This window comes from Takifugu rubripes, chromosome 21, assembly GCF_901000725.2.
Source record: "Takifugu rubripes chromosome 21, fTakRub1.2, whole genome shotgun sequence".
Lineage (NCBI taxonomy): Eukaryota > Metazoa > Chordata > Actinopteri > Tetraodontiformes > Tetraodontidae > Takifugu > Takifugu rubripes.
This window is the reverse complement of record NC_042305.1, coordinates 16,755,121-16,772,783: the sequence shown is the minus strand read 5'-3', so window position 1 is coordinate 16,772,783 and position 17,663 is coordinate 16,755,121. Positions and strand designations below refer to the sequence as shown.

Sequence of the window (17,663 nt, the reverse complement as noted above, 5' to 3'; positions counted from 1 at the left end):
TTAGAAAAGGGAGTCAATTAAAGCCAATAGTGGGTAGATTATACAATCTAAATTAATAAAGCCAGTAAATAATAGTTCCGTCCACGTCAAGATGGCCTTCTTGGAAGAATAATACGATGCACAATGGAGGTGTTAAAACCAAAAAATAAAGTCTAAACATCACATAACAATTTTTTAAAAGTTTAGTTTTCTTTTACCTTGAAGCAGGAAGACGTACATAACAGTATTTATTTTAATACAAAGTAGATTCTCTAATGCTTGTATGATGTAGGCGCCACCTGCTGGTTGGATTGTGTTACTACACGTACAAACGTTTATTACCTACGGTGCATAAAATTACAGTTGTGCAGTTGTGTTGGTGTAAATTACATTCAATTAGCAGCAAATACATAAAAAATAAATAAATTACTGCAGGTCTTTGTCCTGAAAAATGTAACTATTGATTGATATAGTTTAAAAATAAATAAACTGGATAAATCATGGTGGGATATTCGTATTTACACCACTAGAAAGCAGTATTTACTAGGGTAGGGTACGGAATTCGACGTCTGTTCCAAAAGTAGCCATTACAAATCATTTTTTGCCACATGATTAATATCAATACAGCATAAGCTGGAAGATTAACGGCTTTTCCCGATCTTGATGATTGTCTGAACAGACCAGTCTTCTGGCCTACACCTGAGCCCAATGAACCATTTAGACATCGACGCTTGTGATTGGCTGTCATGAGAATATAAAGTCCAATGATGGCGCACCTGCTCACCACTCAGAGTAGAAGCCTGATTTGTGCTTGTGTTGGGTCAACTGAAGTCGAATTTGGGGTGTTTTCTGTTTGCAGTTGATCCTCTCTCTGAAGCCATGCAGCCTGTTTTCTGGTAGGTTTCTGAGTTGATGTTTTAGAGTTTAACACGTGTGCGAACTTATTTTTTTGTATTTGCAGTTTGTTGCTGCTTCGGCTGTTGTCAATCCAAGAAATTGGGGCAAGCATGAAACGTAAGACATCTTTACAACCGTGGTTTTGACGCAATCAGTAAATCAAGTACTAATTGAGTAAACATCTCGTCAATAGCTTCTACCGAACGTGGCAGGTGGGACACCAACTCTGGGCGTGAGGTGGCTGGAAATAAGCCTCAGCCCCAGGATGCCAGTTACCTGGCCAAGGCTCCCTGGAATACTGTGTTTTATCCAGGGACTCAGGACCTCGCACGTCCCCAGGACTCCCTGAGCCGGCCCCGAGGACTCCCTGAGCCGGCCCCAGGGCCTTCTACGTCCCCAGGATTCCCTGAGCCGGCCCCAGGGCCTTCTACGTCCCCAGGATTCCCTGAGCCGGCCCCAGGGCCTTCTACGTCCCCAGGATTCCCTGAGCCGGCCCCAGGGCCTTCTACGTCCCCAGGATTCCCTGAGCCGGCCCCAGGGCCTTCTACGTCCCCAGGATGCCAGTTACCTGGCCAAGGCTCCCTGGAATACTGTGTTTTATCCAGGGACTCAGGACCTCGCACGGCCCCAGGATTCCCTGAGCCGGCCCCAGGATTCCCTGAGCCGGCCCCAGGGCCCCGCACGTCCCCAGGATTCCCTGAGCCGGCCCCAGGGCCCCGCACGTCCCCAGGATTCCCTGAGCCGGCCCCAGGGCCTTCTACGTCCCCAGGACTCCCTGAGCCGGCCCCAGGGCCCCGCACGACCTCAGGGTTCCCTGATATGGCGGCCAGACTCTGGACCCCATGATCCCGCGCGTCCCCAGGATTCCCAGGGCCCCCCGAGATGGCCCCAGGGCCTTCTACGTCCCCAGGATTCCCTGGGCCGGCCCCAAGTCTCTGGACCCCAGATCCTTCTACATTCTCAAGATTCCCTGGGCCGACCCCAGGGCCCCTCACGTCCCCAGGATTCCCTAGGCCGGCCCCAAGTCTCTGGACCCCAGGGCCCTCTACGTCCCCAGGACTCCCTGGGCTGGCCCCAGGGCCCCCCGAGATGGCCCCAGGGCCTTCCACGGCCCCAGGATTCCCTGGGCCGGCCCCAAGTCTCTAGATCCCAGGGCCCCGCACGTCCCCAGGATTCCCTGGGCCCCAGATCCCAGGGCCCCGCACGTCCCCAGGATTCCCTGGGCCCCAGATCCCAGGGCCCCGCACGTCCCCAGGATTCCCTGGGCCCCAGATCCCAGGGCCCCGCACGTCCCCAGGATTCCCTGGGCCCCAGATCCCAGGGCCCCGCACGTCCCCAGGATTCCCTGGGCCCCAGATCCCAGGGCCCCGCACGTCCCCAGGATTCCCTGGGCCGTCCCCAGGATTCCCTGGGCCCCAGATCCCAGGGCCCCGCACGTCCCCAGGATTCCCTGGGCCGTCCCCAGGATTCCCTGGGCCCCAGATCCCAGGGCCCCCGCACGTCCCCAGGAGTCCCTGGGCCGTCCCCAGGATTCCCTGGGCCCCCCCGCTACGTCCCCAGGATTCCCTGGGCCGTCCCCAGGATTCCTGGGCCCCCCGCACGTCCCCAGGATTCCCTGGGCCGTCCCCAGGATTCCCTGGGCCCCGCACGTCCCCAGGATTCCCTGGGCCGTCCCCAGGATTCCCTGGGCCCCGCACGTCCCCAGGATTCCCTGGCCGTCCCCAGGATTCCCTGGGCCCCAGATCCCAGGGCCCCGCACGTCCCCAGGATTCCCTGGGCCGTCCCCAGGATTCCCTGGCCGTCCCCAGATTCCCTGGGCCCCAATCCCTGGGCCCCGCACGTCCCCAGGATTCCCTGGGCCCCAGATCCCTGGGGCCCCCGCACGTCCCCAGGATTCCCTGGGCCCCAGATCCCTGGGCCCCGCACGTCCCCAGGATTCCCTGGGCCCCAGATCCCTGGGCCCCGCACGTCCCCAGGATTCCCTGGGCCCCAGATCCCTGGGCCCCGCACGTCCCCAGGATTCCCTGGGCCCCGCACGTCCCCAGGATTCCCTGGGCCCCCAGATCCCTGGGCCCCCCGCACGTCCCCGGATTCCCTGGGCCGTCCCCAGGATTCCCTGGGCCCCAGATCCCAGGGCCCCGCACGTCCCCAGGATTCCCTGGGCCCCAGATCCCAGGGCCCCGCACGTCCCCAGGATTCCCTGGGCCCCAGATCCCATGGCTTTGCACTTCCCTGGCTTAACGCAAGTCAGATGCAGATCCCTAGGTCCCATCCCCAGGTTCCGGCAAGCAAGAAAATCCCCTTCCTCCGGTCTGTGAAGGGCCTTCCTTGGCACCATCCCGAGCAGCAGGAGTCTCTCCATTATCTCACATCTGGCGTCAACACAAAGCAGAGCCACAAATGGCCAAAGTCCTGGTCTTGAAATCCTGAAATGGGTCTTTATTTCATCAAGGTGTGTTTTTTTTTTTTTTTTTTTTTTTTCCCTCAACTAGTTCAAGCACTCTTCACTTTAAACAAATGTGTTTTGTTTTTTCCAGAGTTTGGTGTACGAGATGGAGGGTTTCCTTGAAATGGAGCTAAAATTGTTTCCTCTGAAAGAAATAAATGACCTAATCTGTACACTGCTGTGGAAATGTTTCTTGATACATCGACTGCATGAGTAGGACATCTGGTGTCCACGTGCTGTGAGCTGCTTACACTTCAAAACATGTGAATGCACATGTGAAGACTAAAACTGAATCCCTATCTGTTTGCAAATGACATGAAGTCCAGGACTTGATGTCTAGCACAACCCCAAAACTTAGTGCCTCTCCTCACTAAATGAACTGTTGCCATTCACCAGCAGAGGGCGCTCAAGTTGCTGAAGACTCCTCATACTTCAAAAGGATCGTAAAATATTTACGACTCGGTGCATCAAACGTCATTTTATCCTTATTTAATTTGACTCTGGCTGTAGAAACCCTAGTTTTAGATTTGATGAAACGCCTTAGTAGTAGAAACAAATGTGCGCATCGTGGAACAAAATTATCCCTGAGTCGGTGTCCAAAATCCCCATCTCCGTGCGGTCCGTGAACTCGCCACAAGAGCCGCCCAGTTGTACCGGATTTCAGCCGGTGCGTGTTCGCTCTTCGGTGACAGGACCCCCCCCCCCCCCGGTGCGCTCCACCTGGGTCGCACCAATTTTGAGATGACATGGTGTGATGAAGCCGGTGGGAAACGCCGTCTACGACGCCCCCTCTGAGATTGCTGTGCAACAGGCAACTCGGCTGTGAACTCCGTCAGGGCTCGTCGACTTTGGAGGAACTGTTGCTCCAAATCCTGCAGCGATGTCCCTGCTGTGTGTCCGAGGTAAGCTGCGAGTTACTTCTGCTGCTCGGTCCATGTTGGAAACCAGCGGTGACAGGAGGGGGGCCTAGGAATTAAGTCTGGGGGGGTAAAAGTGAAATTTAAAGTTAAATCCACCTGTTCATTGTTTGAACGGTTCGATTTAAAACTCCTTGTTTGTGCATGCAGCCCAGCACATAATCAACACCAAGGCTAATTAATTCAAAGTAGCTAATTTATTCAGATAGAAATGGAGTCTCGGTGTAATTGGAAGCATCCGACATCACAAGAATGCCCCACACAGGATAAAACAGGAATTTAAGATGCCTGTTTATGTGGCGTCAACTTATTTGATATCAAGCTTAATTTGACTGTCGTGTGGTGGAAAACATTTAATTTAAATATCACCGTGTGCATGGATCCAGTTGAGACGGTTGGTTGCACAAACTCGCCGATGTCTGCAGACTGTTGCTGGGAGCCTGTCCACAGCCAGACAGGCGCGTGTGTGCCGTCAGATAGTTTGGGCAATTAAAGGGGTTCGGGAGGGGGGGCACTCCATTTACCACTTTGGCTCCCCTCCAGATTTCAAATGAGACTTCTTTTACTGGCACACGGTACCATTTCCACACCGTCACACGCCTGTCTGGGTCTGTGGCGCATTGTTTAAGACTGATGGTTTTGGACCATTTGTCATCTTCTCCTGGCTGGGGGGGGGCTTCATCGCCACCCCACGTCCGCCTGAATGAGCGCTGATTTTAGGCTGCAACTTGACAAAAGACCAACATTTTACTGTAACCTTGCTTGGTCTCGTCAGTAAAACCACTAAACATGAGCTCAAATCTTATTTTATTCGGATTTACAGGCTTGAATCTGTAAATAAGTGTTTAAATACTCTGGGCTGAGGTTCACTAGAAAAGTTTTGCAGAAATTTGAAGATGTGTTGCAATTGGAGTTTTAGGTTATTGGAAAACCACAATAGTCATTCTTTTGCTCAGTATTGCCATTGTGCTTCTGTAAAAGCGTTCTCAAAGCCATTAGAAGAGCAGATCTCATTGGCCATGAATATTTAAAAATCTAACAATGTTAAAAGCTGTTTAAAATTTCAGTAAGAAATAAACAAAGGCGTTATATAACTGGATCTCAAAAGTGTGGCTACTAAAAATATTTAACAAATTATCTTCAGCCAAGTGAAATCAGCTTGAATAATAAATATCCCACTTTTCTGTGTGGTTTAAATGACCTCAAAACAGTTTGTCCCTCTAGAAAATGTTAGGCAACATAGAAACATGGTAAATGTTATGGTAAAATGTTAGATTGGTATTTACTTCATTAATGAACCTCTAAATCGGCATCTCTTTTGTGATATTGTGTGTGTGTGTGTGTGTGTGTGTGTGAGACCTCTGGGTGTAACCAGGTTACGGCTGCTCAGAGCATCTGGCTTTGACACCACAGCCCGCCGGGTCAAAGGCGCTTCCTTATTTCTGATTGATGGGATCATTTTAACCTTAACCACGACGCCCGTTGACGTGAGGCGTGGAAGCCTTTCATGAGCTGACGGCGCCGCCTGCTTCGGATGCCTCCCTCGTAGTTTAGATCTCAATCGAGTTGAGCTTGGAAAAGCGGCCACACTCCCGTCGTCGGTCCCCCTTTTCAGAATTTTCCCTGTTTTCTCCGTGGCGGCGTTGAGGTCCAGCCGGTGCTTGTGACTGACAGCTCTAAGAAAAATGTCTGCAGGATGGGAAGCTGAGGACGGGGTCCAGCAGCTCGCTCGGATCCCACACTGCAGCTATTACTGGACGGCGTTTAGCACGTTTAATACATACAGTGATGGCATTGAGACATTTGCAAGGGTTTGAGTCAGCCCGCCGGTTTAAATCTCTCCGTCAGTGTTGGCGGCAACACACACGGGCGGGCGGTCGTGTCAGGGTAACGGGGAGGGGAAGGTGAAGTGGTTCTGTGGGCCACCTGCGGCCGCAGGTTAGTAGGGTAGGTGGGAACGCCCCAGGTCAGTAAACGCCGGTGCCGTGCAGGAACGCCAGGGATCCAAGTATAGCCTCAGTGGCAGGTCCGCAGCGGGTGGGGGTGGGGATGGAGGGGGAATAATCCCCTGGCCATCTGCCGCTGAAACTGTGTGTTCATGCTCGTCGGGCCGGCTCACGTGGGACAGGAAAATCGTGATACGCTGCTTCCCGCTGTGGGATCTTCAGACATCCCAACGTTTGGCACAAAGGAACAAAATGTCAAATGAACCTTTTCCATGTGTGGCTCTTTAAAATGGTGTCGCACCCTGACACGCAACTCTTCACACATGTTGGCTCTATGGCAGGAAGGGGGGAGCCACGACCCCACAGGTCGCCCGGTGAGCTCCAGCCAGCTGCTCCAAGGTGCACAACTAAAATTCTGTCTGCCGCTAAAATCGCATCCTTGGGGTTTTATGTATTTACAAACCAGCGTCTAGACTTCAGCATCGATCGGCGTGCGTGCATGTGTGCTCTGGTGAACGTGTATTGGTGCCGCCACCTCATCTTTGATGCGTTCTTTCTGGACTCCCTCCTGGTTTGTAGTTGAACTACAGCACTTGATGGGTCTCTAATGAGCTCATTTTCCCAGTGAAGCAGGGCTGGAACTCGGTTAATTTCTGATTATGTGAGGGGAAGTGGTGTGTATGTGCTCCTGTGTATGCTAATCTCCCCAGGACACCCAGCTGAAGGATTATTTATCAATTTTCGTGCCATTACAGGATAATTGCTATGGAGACGCTGCTGGTTTTCAGGTGAAAATAAGGTCTAAGGTAGATGAGACTGAAGAACGCTGAGATTGAACACCATCTTGGGCGAGATCCATGTTTGGATAATTTGCGGTTTTCCACTTGTAGGTGCATGATGGAATTCCTTATGCTACGTGAATCAATGCAAATAGACTTATGAGGCTCAGAACGTCCCCGCAGCTACAGGCCATGCTGGGCGTCAGCAGTGTTCTAAATCTATAGTAAATATGAAAGGACAGGATCCTCCGACTCACCGTGACAACCACTCGCAGCACAAGAAGATCGTTCCGGAAAAATGAGGAATTGTTTATTTCACACACACAGTTCTTTTATTTCCGCCAATAATTCAAAGATTTTGTCAATTCAGCCCTCGTGTGACGTGCCTGCGTAATATATCTGATCCGTTTACCTGTGCAGGAGGTTTTCAGAACTCCCGTGGAGCCCAGCAGTGTTCCAGTAATGACGCTGTGACCACAACAGGGGGACGTTTGAGTGTCAGACACATATTTATTATGATGGATTGGCACAGTCGGCTGGCTCTTGCTTAATGGTAGTGAGAGAGTTTTAATGACATGACCATCAGGTTGCCAACCTCCACACACTCAGACCTACTGTGAGTCAAAGGACTGCGGCTAAAAATAGAATCTGTCTGGCCCGCTGTGGTCCACATCTGTGGGTAAATGAACATGTTGCTCACGCTGAGCGACTTTCTTTCGTTATCTGAGTTCTGCAGGATTTATTGAGAGGTTTATAAGTAAGATTTTAATCCGATGACTTTAATGAGCGTTTGAAGTGCCCGGCAGACCAAGCAGCAGTCTAACAAAAACCAGCGCTCTGGCGTCTTTACATTTGAATCGCCGTGGGTTTTAGGTTTAAGGGGTGGATCCAAGTGAAGCGAAGGATAAATGCAGTTCTACAGCACGTTTGCGTCACTCTGAATTTCCCGTGTGTGTCCTGTGATGGACTAATGACCTGTCCTGGTTGTTTCCTGCCTCCCTCCCAGTGACGGCTGGGATTAGACGGGGTCAGAATTGGAATCGGTCACCTGCTTGCTGTGGTGGGATTTTAAGTGTCACCTGATGAGGAAGCCAAGTAAAAGAAAGGAACTGGTGGTGTGTGCATGAGCGGTGATGATCTTTTAGTTTTTAATGTAAATAATGAAGAAGGGAAACTCTTTAGTTTTATAGTTTCTCTTAAAAACCCAAATCTGCTGCTGCTTTTCCTCAATGGGGGCTTATTATGACATAATTCTCATTCAGGGCAGATCTTAATCTGCGTGACTCATCATGAGAATATCATCGTCATCATCCTTTCATCTCTGCACTTCAGTCTCTCCCATATATATAAAAACCTCCCGACGCTCTCTCCAAAAGGTCAGAAGTCGGCGTGATTTTAATCTCCCCATCCGCGTTCTTTTGTCCACTAAACGTCCTCTTTGTGATTCATCCAGAGCACAATGCAGCAGGGGCTGGTAGCATTCAGCATCGCTAACGGCTTTAGCCGGCAGAGATTATCCCACCATCAGTCATCAGCCGCACGCGTCCTCTCATACAGTCACGCTGACACGTGTCTGATATCTGACCTGCTTTACTACAGTATCTGCTCTCTGGCCCGGAGGGACACTGACCTCCGCTGCTTGGACCTTGACCTTTGAACTGTTTTCTTCTACAGAATGAATCTTGTTTTCATCCAGGGGAGTTTAATTTAAATCATGACATCAGTGTCAGTCAGACTGGGTGATAAACTGATAGCTCAGCATCCCAGATTTAAAAAAACAAACAAACCATAAGAATTCTAGTTTTTAGACTAGTTAAACAGTTTTTCAGGTGTCCTTGGATACCAAATTAAAATAAGAGCTGTCCCAATCTCTCTCTGTCTGTCTCTGTGTCTCTCTCTCTCTGTCTCTCTCTCTTGGTCTCTCTCTCTCTATCAGTCTCTGCTCTCTGTCTGTCTCTCTCTGCTCTCTGTCTCTCTCTCTGTCTGTCTGTCTCTATGTCTGTCTCTCTCTCTGTCTGTCTCTCTATGTCTCTCTCTCTCTGTCTCTCTCTCTGTGTCTCTCTCTCTCTGTCTCTCTCTGTCTGTCTCTCTCTGTCTGTCTCTCTCTCTTCTGTCTCTCTCTCTCTCTGTCTGTCTCTCTCTGTCTGTCTCTCTGTCTCTCTCTCTCTCTGTCTGTCTCTCTATGTCTCTCTCTCTCTGTCTCTCTCTGTCTGTCTCTCTGTCTCTCTGTCTGTCTCTCTGTCTCTCTGTCTGTCTCTCTCTCTGTCTCTCTCTCTCTGTCTCTCTCTCTCTCTGATCCCATTCTTGTGCTAACTGAATAAGCATATTGATCTCCAATGATTTGTTTATGCATTTAAACCCTGTTTGGTAAGTAAATGCCCCTAAAGAAGCAGTGAACTTTTATACCTGTGGATAGTAAAATGATTAAAGTCATGAGCGCACGTCTCCTCGGGGATGTTGATCAATATTAGTCGCTTGCTTTTTGGCCTAAATCCTAACACACGGTGACATTCCAAGACACTCTGACATTTTTGAAACCGGATGTTTTGTTTGGGTGTGAGATTATTCTCCAGGATAATCCAACCCCTCAGGGTCACGGGGAGGGTGCACAATGAACAACATTTACTGTTAAACTAATTCTTTACTGTTTATTTATTAGTATTTACTGTCTAATGTTTCTTCCATCTTCTTTTTCAGTGAAAAAAGCCAAACTGCATGGGCCCCCAGGTAAGAGCTAACAGCATTCTTTACCCGACCCAAAACATTACGTACATTACGCGCTATAGTGTGCAGTGTGGGTCCAGAAAAACTCAGATAATTTAGCAACTGGTTTTTCTGCTTCAGTCTTCTACAGTAGTCTACTGTATATGGCTGCATGCCTGTAGATGAGTGTAATGAATTAACAAGCGAGAGGAGGAAAACCAGTCAGCCCCTCCTAAGTGGAACCGAGTGTCTCCATCCATTCTTTTGTCTTTGGTGATTCTTTTTTCGCCGACTCTGCTGGCTGCAGCTGTTCTCTCCTCCGTCTCTCCGGGCGATGATGAGGGGAGAACAACAGCCACGAGGAGGGAAATGAAAAGTCAAGGCAGAGGAGGAGAGAACAAAATCAATAGATCATCAGAGACAAAGGGCCACCTGCTAGCTGCAAATGACAACTTGTCAGCCAGACATGAAGGATAAGATGGAGACAAATCCCTCCGTGTCTTTAGGAGACGGAGACAGACTCCAGATCCAGGAGACGATTTGTCACTGTCTGCCTCCGGCCTCCAATTGCAGGGCAGCTTTTCAGAACGGGAGGAGATTTGATTGGCTCCCTCAGGGTTGATAAAATGGGACATGAGGGATGAGATTGATACAGTAGAGATGTCCTTTAATTCATTTGTTGAGTCCTTCTGTTGCATCACTGCTGCCAGCAATGGCCTCTTTGAATGTCTTACAGTTGAGCAAATGTTATTATCAGGCAAATGAACCATCAAAAGTGGCTGGAGTGATTTTGTAGCCCCACCAGACCCTCCGGCTACCCTGAAACTCTTGTTTGGAGAGTCCTGACTCTACTTATAAACCCACTCACAATCTTAGGGAGACATTTAAGTGCTGCTCGTCCATCTTAAGCGTATCTCTTAAGAAACACTTTGGAATCTGAGCTGTTTGGACACTCAAGTGTCTTAATTATCAACTGATGTCATTTGTCCCACTCCGATGCCCCAGTTTTTGGAAACGGGTTCTGATTTATCTTAATAGTAGGAAGCAATCAATTATTGGCCCGGGGTGTTTGGTGGACGTCCCAGGACTCTCTTCAGTCCCCTCTGGTAGACGCCCCCATGGGAGACGCCGGCCGTTATGTGTGTCATTTTTTTAGTCTAAAAAAAAGTTGGTTCAGTGTTCTTTGTCTCACTCGTACCACACAAGAGGGCAGGCTGGTTTTTGATTTTGTGTTTGGTGGTTTCTCATTGGAGAAAGGAGCTCGATAAGCCCCGCCCACTTGATGTCAGCAGAAATATAGGAGGAATATCAACAGACTATATCTTTAACGATTTGGCTGATTTTGGTATTAGTCCTAAGTATTAGGACTTGGATAAAATGAGTATCTGGATCATGACACCGACTGCTGTGCGTGTAAATCCCTGGATTAGAGGTTTGGGAGGGGAATTTCAGGCGGAGCGAGCAAAACTAAAGCAAGAGTATTAAGCAAAGAATCCGTGAAACTATTTCCTCGCCGGAACGTCTTCATTTTAAATAATAGATGACTGGCTCTGTTGGAGAAGATTGGATTGAACTTCCTGTTATTTTGGGTCACCGTCATTCCTCTTTGGCGGTCCGCGTGCAGGCGGCGACGAAAGAGGAAGGAAAAATAGCTTTGTAATAATGAATCGTTTACCTGGAACAGCAGGCCTGTCTCCACGTGCACGCAAACGGGCAATTCTCCGCTGGGATGTCACATTTACGAGCGGACACGTTGCCTCTCCGCCAGAGTTCTTATTTCGCTGAGATTGTTCACTGCCGCCTAATGAATGCAGAGGAATTCCTAATGAGGCAATTTTGTTGGCACAATGAGACCGTCCTGTCCCGGCGTAGCTGACCCGCTGAGCTCTGTCCCCTGGTTCTGACGGTTGCTTATAGGTGGCTGCAACGTTCCCTGCTGCGTCAAATCATGTTTTTTTTGTTTGTTTTTTAGAAGCCACTGTTTTATTTTTCTCAATTGTGTGAGTGGGAGGAACGCCGCCATTGTTGGAGGAAAAGATGGCGTCTCCGGCCCAGTTGTGGGAGTAGAACCGCCGCACAGGACAATACGTAAATGTCACAGGGTACTGCGATCCAAATGAACCCTCCGGAGTTTGTGAGAGCAGACCAATGCGTCCTCAGCTCATTACCTGAACGTGCCCCCCGTCCAACAAAGGCTCCTCCACCTCCCTCCCTCCCCTGCCCCTCCTCCCGTAACGGAGCGTTTATTACTGTGGAGACTAAATGTCATCTCTCCCGGCCAAGCTGTGCACTTCTCTGCACAACTGAATAGGACGTAGTTTCATCAGTCACGGCCGCTTAATTATAAATGACGCCGATGGCTGCTCGCCGAGAGGGTCCAGCAGCGTGCAGACACTGCTGGACCCCCCAGCCGCCGCCCAGGCCGCCACGGCCACCACGGCCAGTCTTGCTGAAAGGACGCCTTTGTTGGTGTGTCTGGATTTCATAGCAACCCTCGAGATGCTATCAAAGGGAACAAATAACAACGGGCAAATACCTTCAAAGGCTTCTTCATTGTTTCGCTATTTTCTTTCGTCTGTTGCACGTTTCTCGCGCTCTTGTGACGTCCGTCTTGCGGCTGTTCGCCAGGGTGGTAAATGTTGGCGTCTCACCCCCGTCAGGTCCCTCCTGCCCCCTAATCACAGCCCTGGCAGCTTCCTTAAGTGAATGATGGATTATTACAGGTTAACCCTTTCACCCACTGTTTCATGGAGCCCTGCCACGTTGCAGGTGACATTTTCCTGCCTTTCTCCGGGCTAAAATTTCCCAACTGTGATTTATCCTATTAAAGATAATGTGTGTCTATCTTAGGATGCGAAAGCTCTCACATAGCAGCCCTGGTTAACAATTTATGTCACTGTTTCAACACTGGAAAAGATAAACTCTGTAAAACAAAACAACCTAATATAGCCTAATTTAGCATATCTTTTAGCATCCTTTCACCTAAGAGAGGAAGGAATGCGACTCAGCGGCCTGATGATGTATGAAGGAGCATTTTCCTGTTGCGCTCCTCGGCTGAGCGGTTCCTTTAGCGGAGCCGCGCAGTACAACGCTGTCCGTGTTTGAATATGAGCAGGTCACGTGCTTTGTTAACCATCTCTGCATAAATAAGGATAAAGAAATGTGGGTGCGGGGCCTCCTGCGCTCACTGAGTTGGAGTGTTTCTCCTCCCCGCTGAGGTTCTATTAGTTGAGCGCCGCTAAATTGGCTCTCTTTGCTGGAGCGCAGAGCGCCGATCAACACCAAGGCTCCAGGGGATCGACACATAGAAACTGGCCTCTACAGTGGAGATGTGTTTGAACCTCTCCTGCCTGTGTAATTTTACATTAACATTTTTTTTTTTGGGGGGGGGGGGCATTTTTAAGCACACAGGACTTTTGTTATCATTTTGGATCACTTGGGTGCATGAGGTCGATCCTTTTCCATCTTTCCCACCACATCTGCTCTCCGCTGAAGTTGTCCTCACCCCCTCAACTCAAGAACCCTGAGCACGCTCCTGCCCTCTGTGAACGCAGCGGGCTACTTGAGGCTGTTAATCAAGGAGGGATTAGATGGCTGCAGCCCCTCTTTATGACTGATTAAACCTTTGGAGCTCCTACTTTTGTATGTCATTACTAAAAATATAAAGAAACAGAAAGGTGACTTTTGCCTTGACCCCCCGTGACCCCAACTCACCTTGTACAGTAATGGAAATCAGGACCTGTAAAAAGTGAATTAATAAATCTAAAGTGTCTAAAGTAGAATAAATATGATAATTTTGTACTAAGAAAGAAGCATGTTCAGGAGAGATTATCCCTGCATGAGGTGATCCTGATGTGAGCACCTGAGTTACTATAAATGGAGCAGAATCACAGGAAAGAACGGCGAGGGTCGTATGGTCCTCTTTAGAGTCATCCACGATAAGAGCGGAATGGGGCTCTGAGGTGGCCACTTTTCTCTACAAAATGTTCAGTTCAACGCTTTCTCGCTGCGAACGAGCGTCAATTAAAGACGGTGAAGTTTTCAAAGTGGGACCGTTTCATCTCACCATCGTGAAGAAATACCGGAGAATACAGAACTATTGTGGTGTTTTTTTTTACACAAACAGCCCTCCTCACACAGTGATTCTCGTCTCATTTTTTTACTTTTGCAGACAAGTTCAACGCCTACGTAACCTTAAAGGTGCAAAATGTGAAGAGCACCACCATCAACGTCCGTGGGGAGCAGCCATGTTGGGAACAGGACTTCATGTTGTGAGTGTTATCGCACCAGTGTCACTGGCGTGTGTGCTTGTGACTCGTATCTCATCAGCTCTGGGTGTGTACTGTAGTGACTTTATGTTAGATAATGTTTATTTTTGACTACATTTACACGTGGGGTGAGGGTATTCCTCCAGTTTGGTAGATAAATGGGGGTTTTATTGATCCCAGAGGAACTGCTAAACACACAGGAGAATTTGATATAATACACAAGGCGGACATTGTGTAGCACATGTTAACGGCGCATTTGTGCGTCTGAAATGGCTCTCGGCCCTCCTAATTGCTTCTTGTGTTTCTGCCTCGGTGGCTCACTGTCACATCCACCAGCTGCGATTGCAAGTTTCGCCCCCCTCCCTCCTGGGAGGTAACGCGACAGATGCAAAGAGGAATTGAAGCGTCGGGGCATGTGTCAGCCCTTAAACGATGGAAAAAGACCCGCGCTAGCTGACTCGGGAGCTGGGATTAATGGGCCTTGCTGGGGTTTGAAGGAAACATCAGCCGCACGAGACCGCTGCCGACTGGGCTGGGCCGGGCTGCTAAATGAGAATTTGTGGCAGGAGCAGGTTGGATGGATGGAAAGTGAAATTACATGGCCAGTTCAGATAAGTGGATGAGTCTGTGGAATTGAATGAATTCTCCAACCCAGTCTGGCGCAGGTACAGATGTGCTTGATGGGGATTCACTTTTCTGCTCTTCATTCTGCTGAGTCTTGTGTTCGACCCTGTGCATCTGGGGTGAAAAGGCCACAGGATGAAAAGAAAAGTGGCGCTTTCTCTCCTCGACACGTGTGCAGAACTGCACCTGCCTTTTTGGACCAGAGGTGAAATTGTTTGGGGAAAACTGAAGCGTCTGAGAGGACAAAGTGGTCTTTCCCTTTTCACCTTGAACGTGCTGTTTAACTGAAGAGAAGCAGTATTTGTTTTAATAATTCTGTGTTAACAGCAGACGTTCTCTTTCTAAAACATCACAAATTAGACAGATTGGTGTTGGACCCATCTCTTGTTGCTGGAACGAGAGGCGAAGCCTTCCATTAACCGGGCGATCTAGAGCTGGACCCTCACCTTTAGCCCTGAGCTGTTGGTGAGGAGCTCAGACATCCCAGAGCCTCCAGGTCAGGAGTTCTGGGCACATCCGCCTGGGGCGAGACCCAGACCCAGTACGACCTGGTGGGATCAGACTCCCCATGTAGCCCTGGAGTCTCAGGTTTGTTGTCCTAAAGGAGGTTGCTGAATCTCAGGCGGTCCTGAGGTGACTGGCCCTCGCCCCCACCTGGGCAAATGCAGCACAACAGTAGGAAACCAAGTGGAACAGAACAAATCGGACCTGGAGGGAACAATAAAGATAACGTTTGATGTGCCCTTCCTTTCATCATCCAAAATACGGTTTAATGACTGTTTTAATGCACATCTGCCCTCTCTTATCCACCATCAAAGTTCCTGGTCTGTACAAACCATATTAAGATAATCTTTATAGCTGTTTTCAGATCTCAAGTGTGTGCACATGCTGCACTCTCAAAAATGTGTGGGGAATGCTTGCGAGACAGACAGAAACCATATGGCGTCTAATCCAGGTTAATGACAGGTGGATGGGATCGTTCTAGTTCATGGTTCCGACTGATGGCTGAAAATCACATCTGTCGTTGGCACTGGGGGCTTTTTATCTGTGGGGTTTGCATCCGAACAGCCTGTAAGGTCGCCTTTGCATCGTCGGTAGAAACAGACAGAGATCCCCCCCTACAGAGAGATCCTCCCCCAGACTTGATTAGAGGGATAGAAGAGAGACGCCATGGATCCACATGATTACATAAGACTGTCCTCCCTCTCCTCCCCTGGCCTCCCGTCCTCTGTGCTGCTCATAATCTCTGCCATTACGCTGTCCTCCATCAGGTCCACTCAGACTGCTTTTTACTTTCATCATGGCTCCCTGAAAAATAACTCGCAAAAAAAAAAGTAAATAGCACCCCAGGTCTGTGCTTTCCTGACTCTTGATGGAAACAGAGGTGCAAGTGATTATCATACCCTGATAAAATCCCACACCCGCTAATGCTAAACTGCTAATTAGCCGCAGAACCTCGTTAACAGCGGTTGGTCCTGATGGTGCGAAGTGCTCTGCTGGAGGTTGGAGGAGCCTTCGCTTCTGTGAATAAATCCAAGTGAAAGCAAGCTGCGCTTTAAATGGTTTTTAAAAAATAAAGCATGTGCTTTAATTAGGAGCAGCGTTGGAGCTATGCTACAATTTTGGGAAAAGATTGATGTGATGAGTCTCATTTAAACATTAGAAAATTGCAGGTCGTATTGGAAATGGGACATTTAGACGTGCTGGAACATTTGGACTCATAGGTTAGCATCAGATTAGCATTGCTAAAACCATAGCAAGAGACAATGTTGAATTTAATTATGGTCATATAATATGTTTCTGAAATCAACTCATTTAAATGTGAGTCATGTGATTCCAAATATATTGCTACATTTTTCACACGATGTGTCAAATATCAACACGGATACTAAAATTAGTCAGTCTCCCACTCTCCTGAATGCATCAGTGCAGCTGTCTTGTGTTCAGTTTGGACCATATTAGAGGAAATCAAGAGAAGAAAATAACACAACCAAAAACTCTCACCTCCTTGGTTTGAATCTCTCATTTCTTGTTCCTCAATTGTGGAACAGGTAAAGCAGCATGTATTATCTGGTTAAAATGACAGGAAGGATTCCTTGATCGGGGCCTCGCAGTGTTCTTTCTATTTGACTGATTTGGATGTCATAGTGAACTGTGTGTGTGTGTGTGTGTGTGTGTGTGTGTGTGTGTGTGTGTGTGTGTGTGTGTGTGTATCCATAACTGATGGAATGGTTTGTGACATAAAGTGAATGGAATTCTGTACACACACACACACAGATGTGACCCTTGATGATCTCTGTGATTTAGAATTTTTTGGAAATGGATTTTGGGTCTAATCCACTCAGTACTTTTTTTTTTAAATCCACAAAAGAGTTTAGAAAGTGTTTCAGATCCCGTTGAGCTGTGACTCCTAATTTTTAGCATTCTGACCAGCATTACGCTGTAAATGCTGCAACGGGTCATTTAAAAAATATAAATTAACCTTCTCGTTGTTTTCTGGTTTCACTTTAGGAGCTCTTGAGCGACACAAGTCGAGAGCTTTGTTGACAGTCGCTCTGCCTGTTGAATTTCAGTGTTCTTTCATGCACAGGACACACACACACACACACACACACACACACAGGGACACACAGAGAGGTTCTCCCACCCGTCTTCCTCTCATCATCCCAGCTGTGAAGTGTCATCAGAGATGACTGACAGCCAAACTGAGCCCCGTATGATTATGAATATGCAGATGAAGGAAGCAGACAGTCTGCCCGCTGTCTTCTCTCCTCAGATGGATCTGTCAAAAATGACAGCTGTCATTCCTCACCCTCGCTGCCTTTGGAGAATAAGACGTGTCCACTTCCTGGCCTGCCTGTATCAAAACTGCAGTGTGCGTGTGTGTGTGTGTGTGTGTGTGTGAGTGTTACAAATTGAGTCCTGTCCATGTCGGATGCCGCTCCTCAGAAGTGGCCCATGACCCACAACAAAGGCATATTTGTATTCAGTTTCAATTGAAAATTAAAACTTAAGAGAGCAAACGGATGCAGTATCCCATTCTAACGGGTAGGTGAACAGCGCCACCTGCGGGTTGAGCAGCGAATGTGTTCTTTTCTGTTCCT

General features: G+C 48.7%; 2 protein-coding genes across 12 annotated transcripts in view; both read left to right on the top strand.

Moving 5' to 3' along the window:
- The first annotated feature begins 733 nt into the window (after nucleotides 1–733).
- On the top strand, nucleotides 734–3,495 carry LOC115247678 (basic salivary proline-rich protein 2-like). Of its 11 annotated transcripts, none has more exons than XR_003886775.1 (8): nucleotides 734–875; nucleotides 941–993; nucleotides 1,070–1,215; nucleotides 1,277–2,359; nucleotides 2,558–2,664; nucleotides 2,769–2,894; nucleotides 2,987–3,328; nucleotides 3,414–3,495. XR_003886775.1 is itself a non-coding variant. In XM_029830240.1 (8 exons), the coding sequence occupies exons 1-7, from the start codon at nucleotides 859–861 to the stop codon at nucleotides 3,296–3,298; spliced, it is 1,890 nt and encodes a 629-aa protein (XP_029686100.1). In that variant the 5' UTR covers nucleotides 735–858; the 3' UTR covers nucleotides 3,299–3,328; nucleotides 3,414–3,495. The 11 variants fall into 11 exon arrangements, 7 of the variants coding, with proteins under 7 accessions (XP_029686101.1, XP_029686104.1, XP_029686105.1 ...); XM_029830240.1 differs by having other exon boundaries at nucleotides 735–875; nucleotides 1,277–2,405; nucleotides 2,602–2,664; nucleotides 2,725–2,894; XM_029830239.1 differs by having other exon boundaries at nucleotides 735–875; nucleotides 1,277–2,405; nucleotides 2,602–2,664; nucleotides 2,725–2,900; nucleotides 2,972–3,328.
- Nucleotides 3,496–4,024: 529 nt separating this feature from the next.
- The window catches only part of LOC101061525 (protein unc-13 homolog B-like), a 76,412-nt gene continuing 62,773 nt past the window's right edge, over nucleotides 4,025–17,663 (top strand). Inside the window, exons 1-3 of the mRNA XM_029829228.1 lie at nucleotides 4,025–4,224; nucleotides 9,662–9,691; nucleotides 13,839–13,938. The gene's annotated coding sequence lies outside the window, so the exon portion shown is untranslated. The remainder of the gene's footprint in view (nucleotides 4,225–9,661; nucleotides 9,692–13,838; nucleotides 13,939–17,663) is intronic.

Coding starts and splice junctions, on each gene's coding strand:
- LOC115247678 (XM_029830239.1), top strand. Junction 1,216..1,276: donor AGGACCTCGCACGTCCCCAG/GACTCCCTGAGC, acceptor CTACGTCCCCAG/GATTCCCTGAGCCGGCCCCA. Junction 2,406..2,601: donor AGTCCCTGGGCCGTCCCCAG/GATTCCCTGGGC, acceptor GGCCGTCCCCAG/GATTCCCTGGGCCCCAGATC.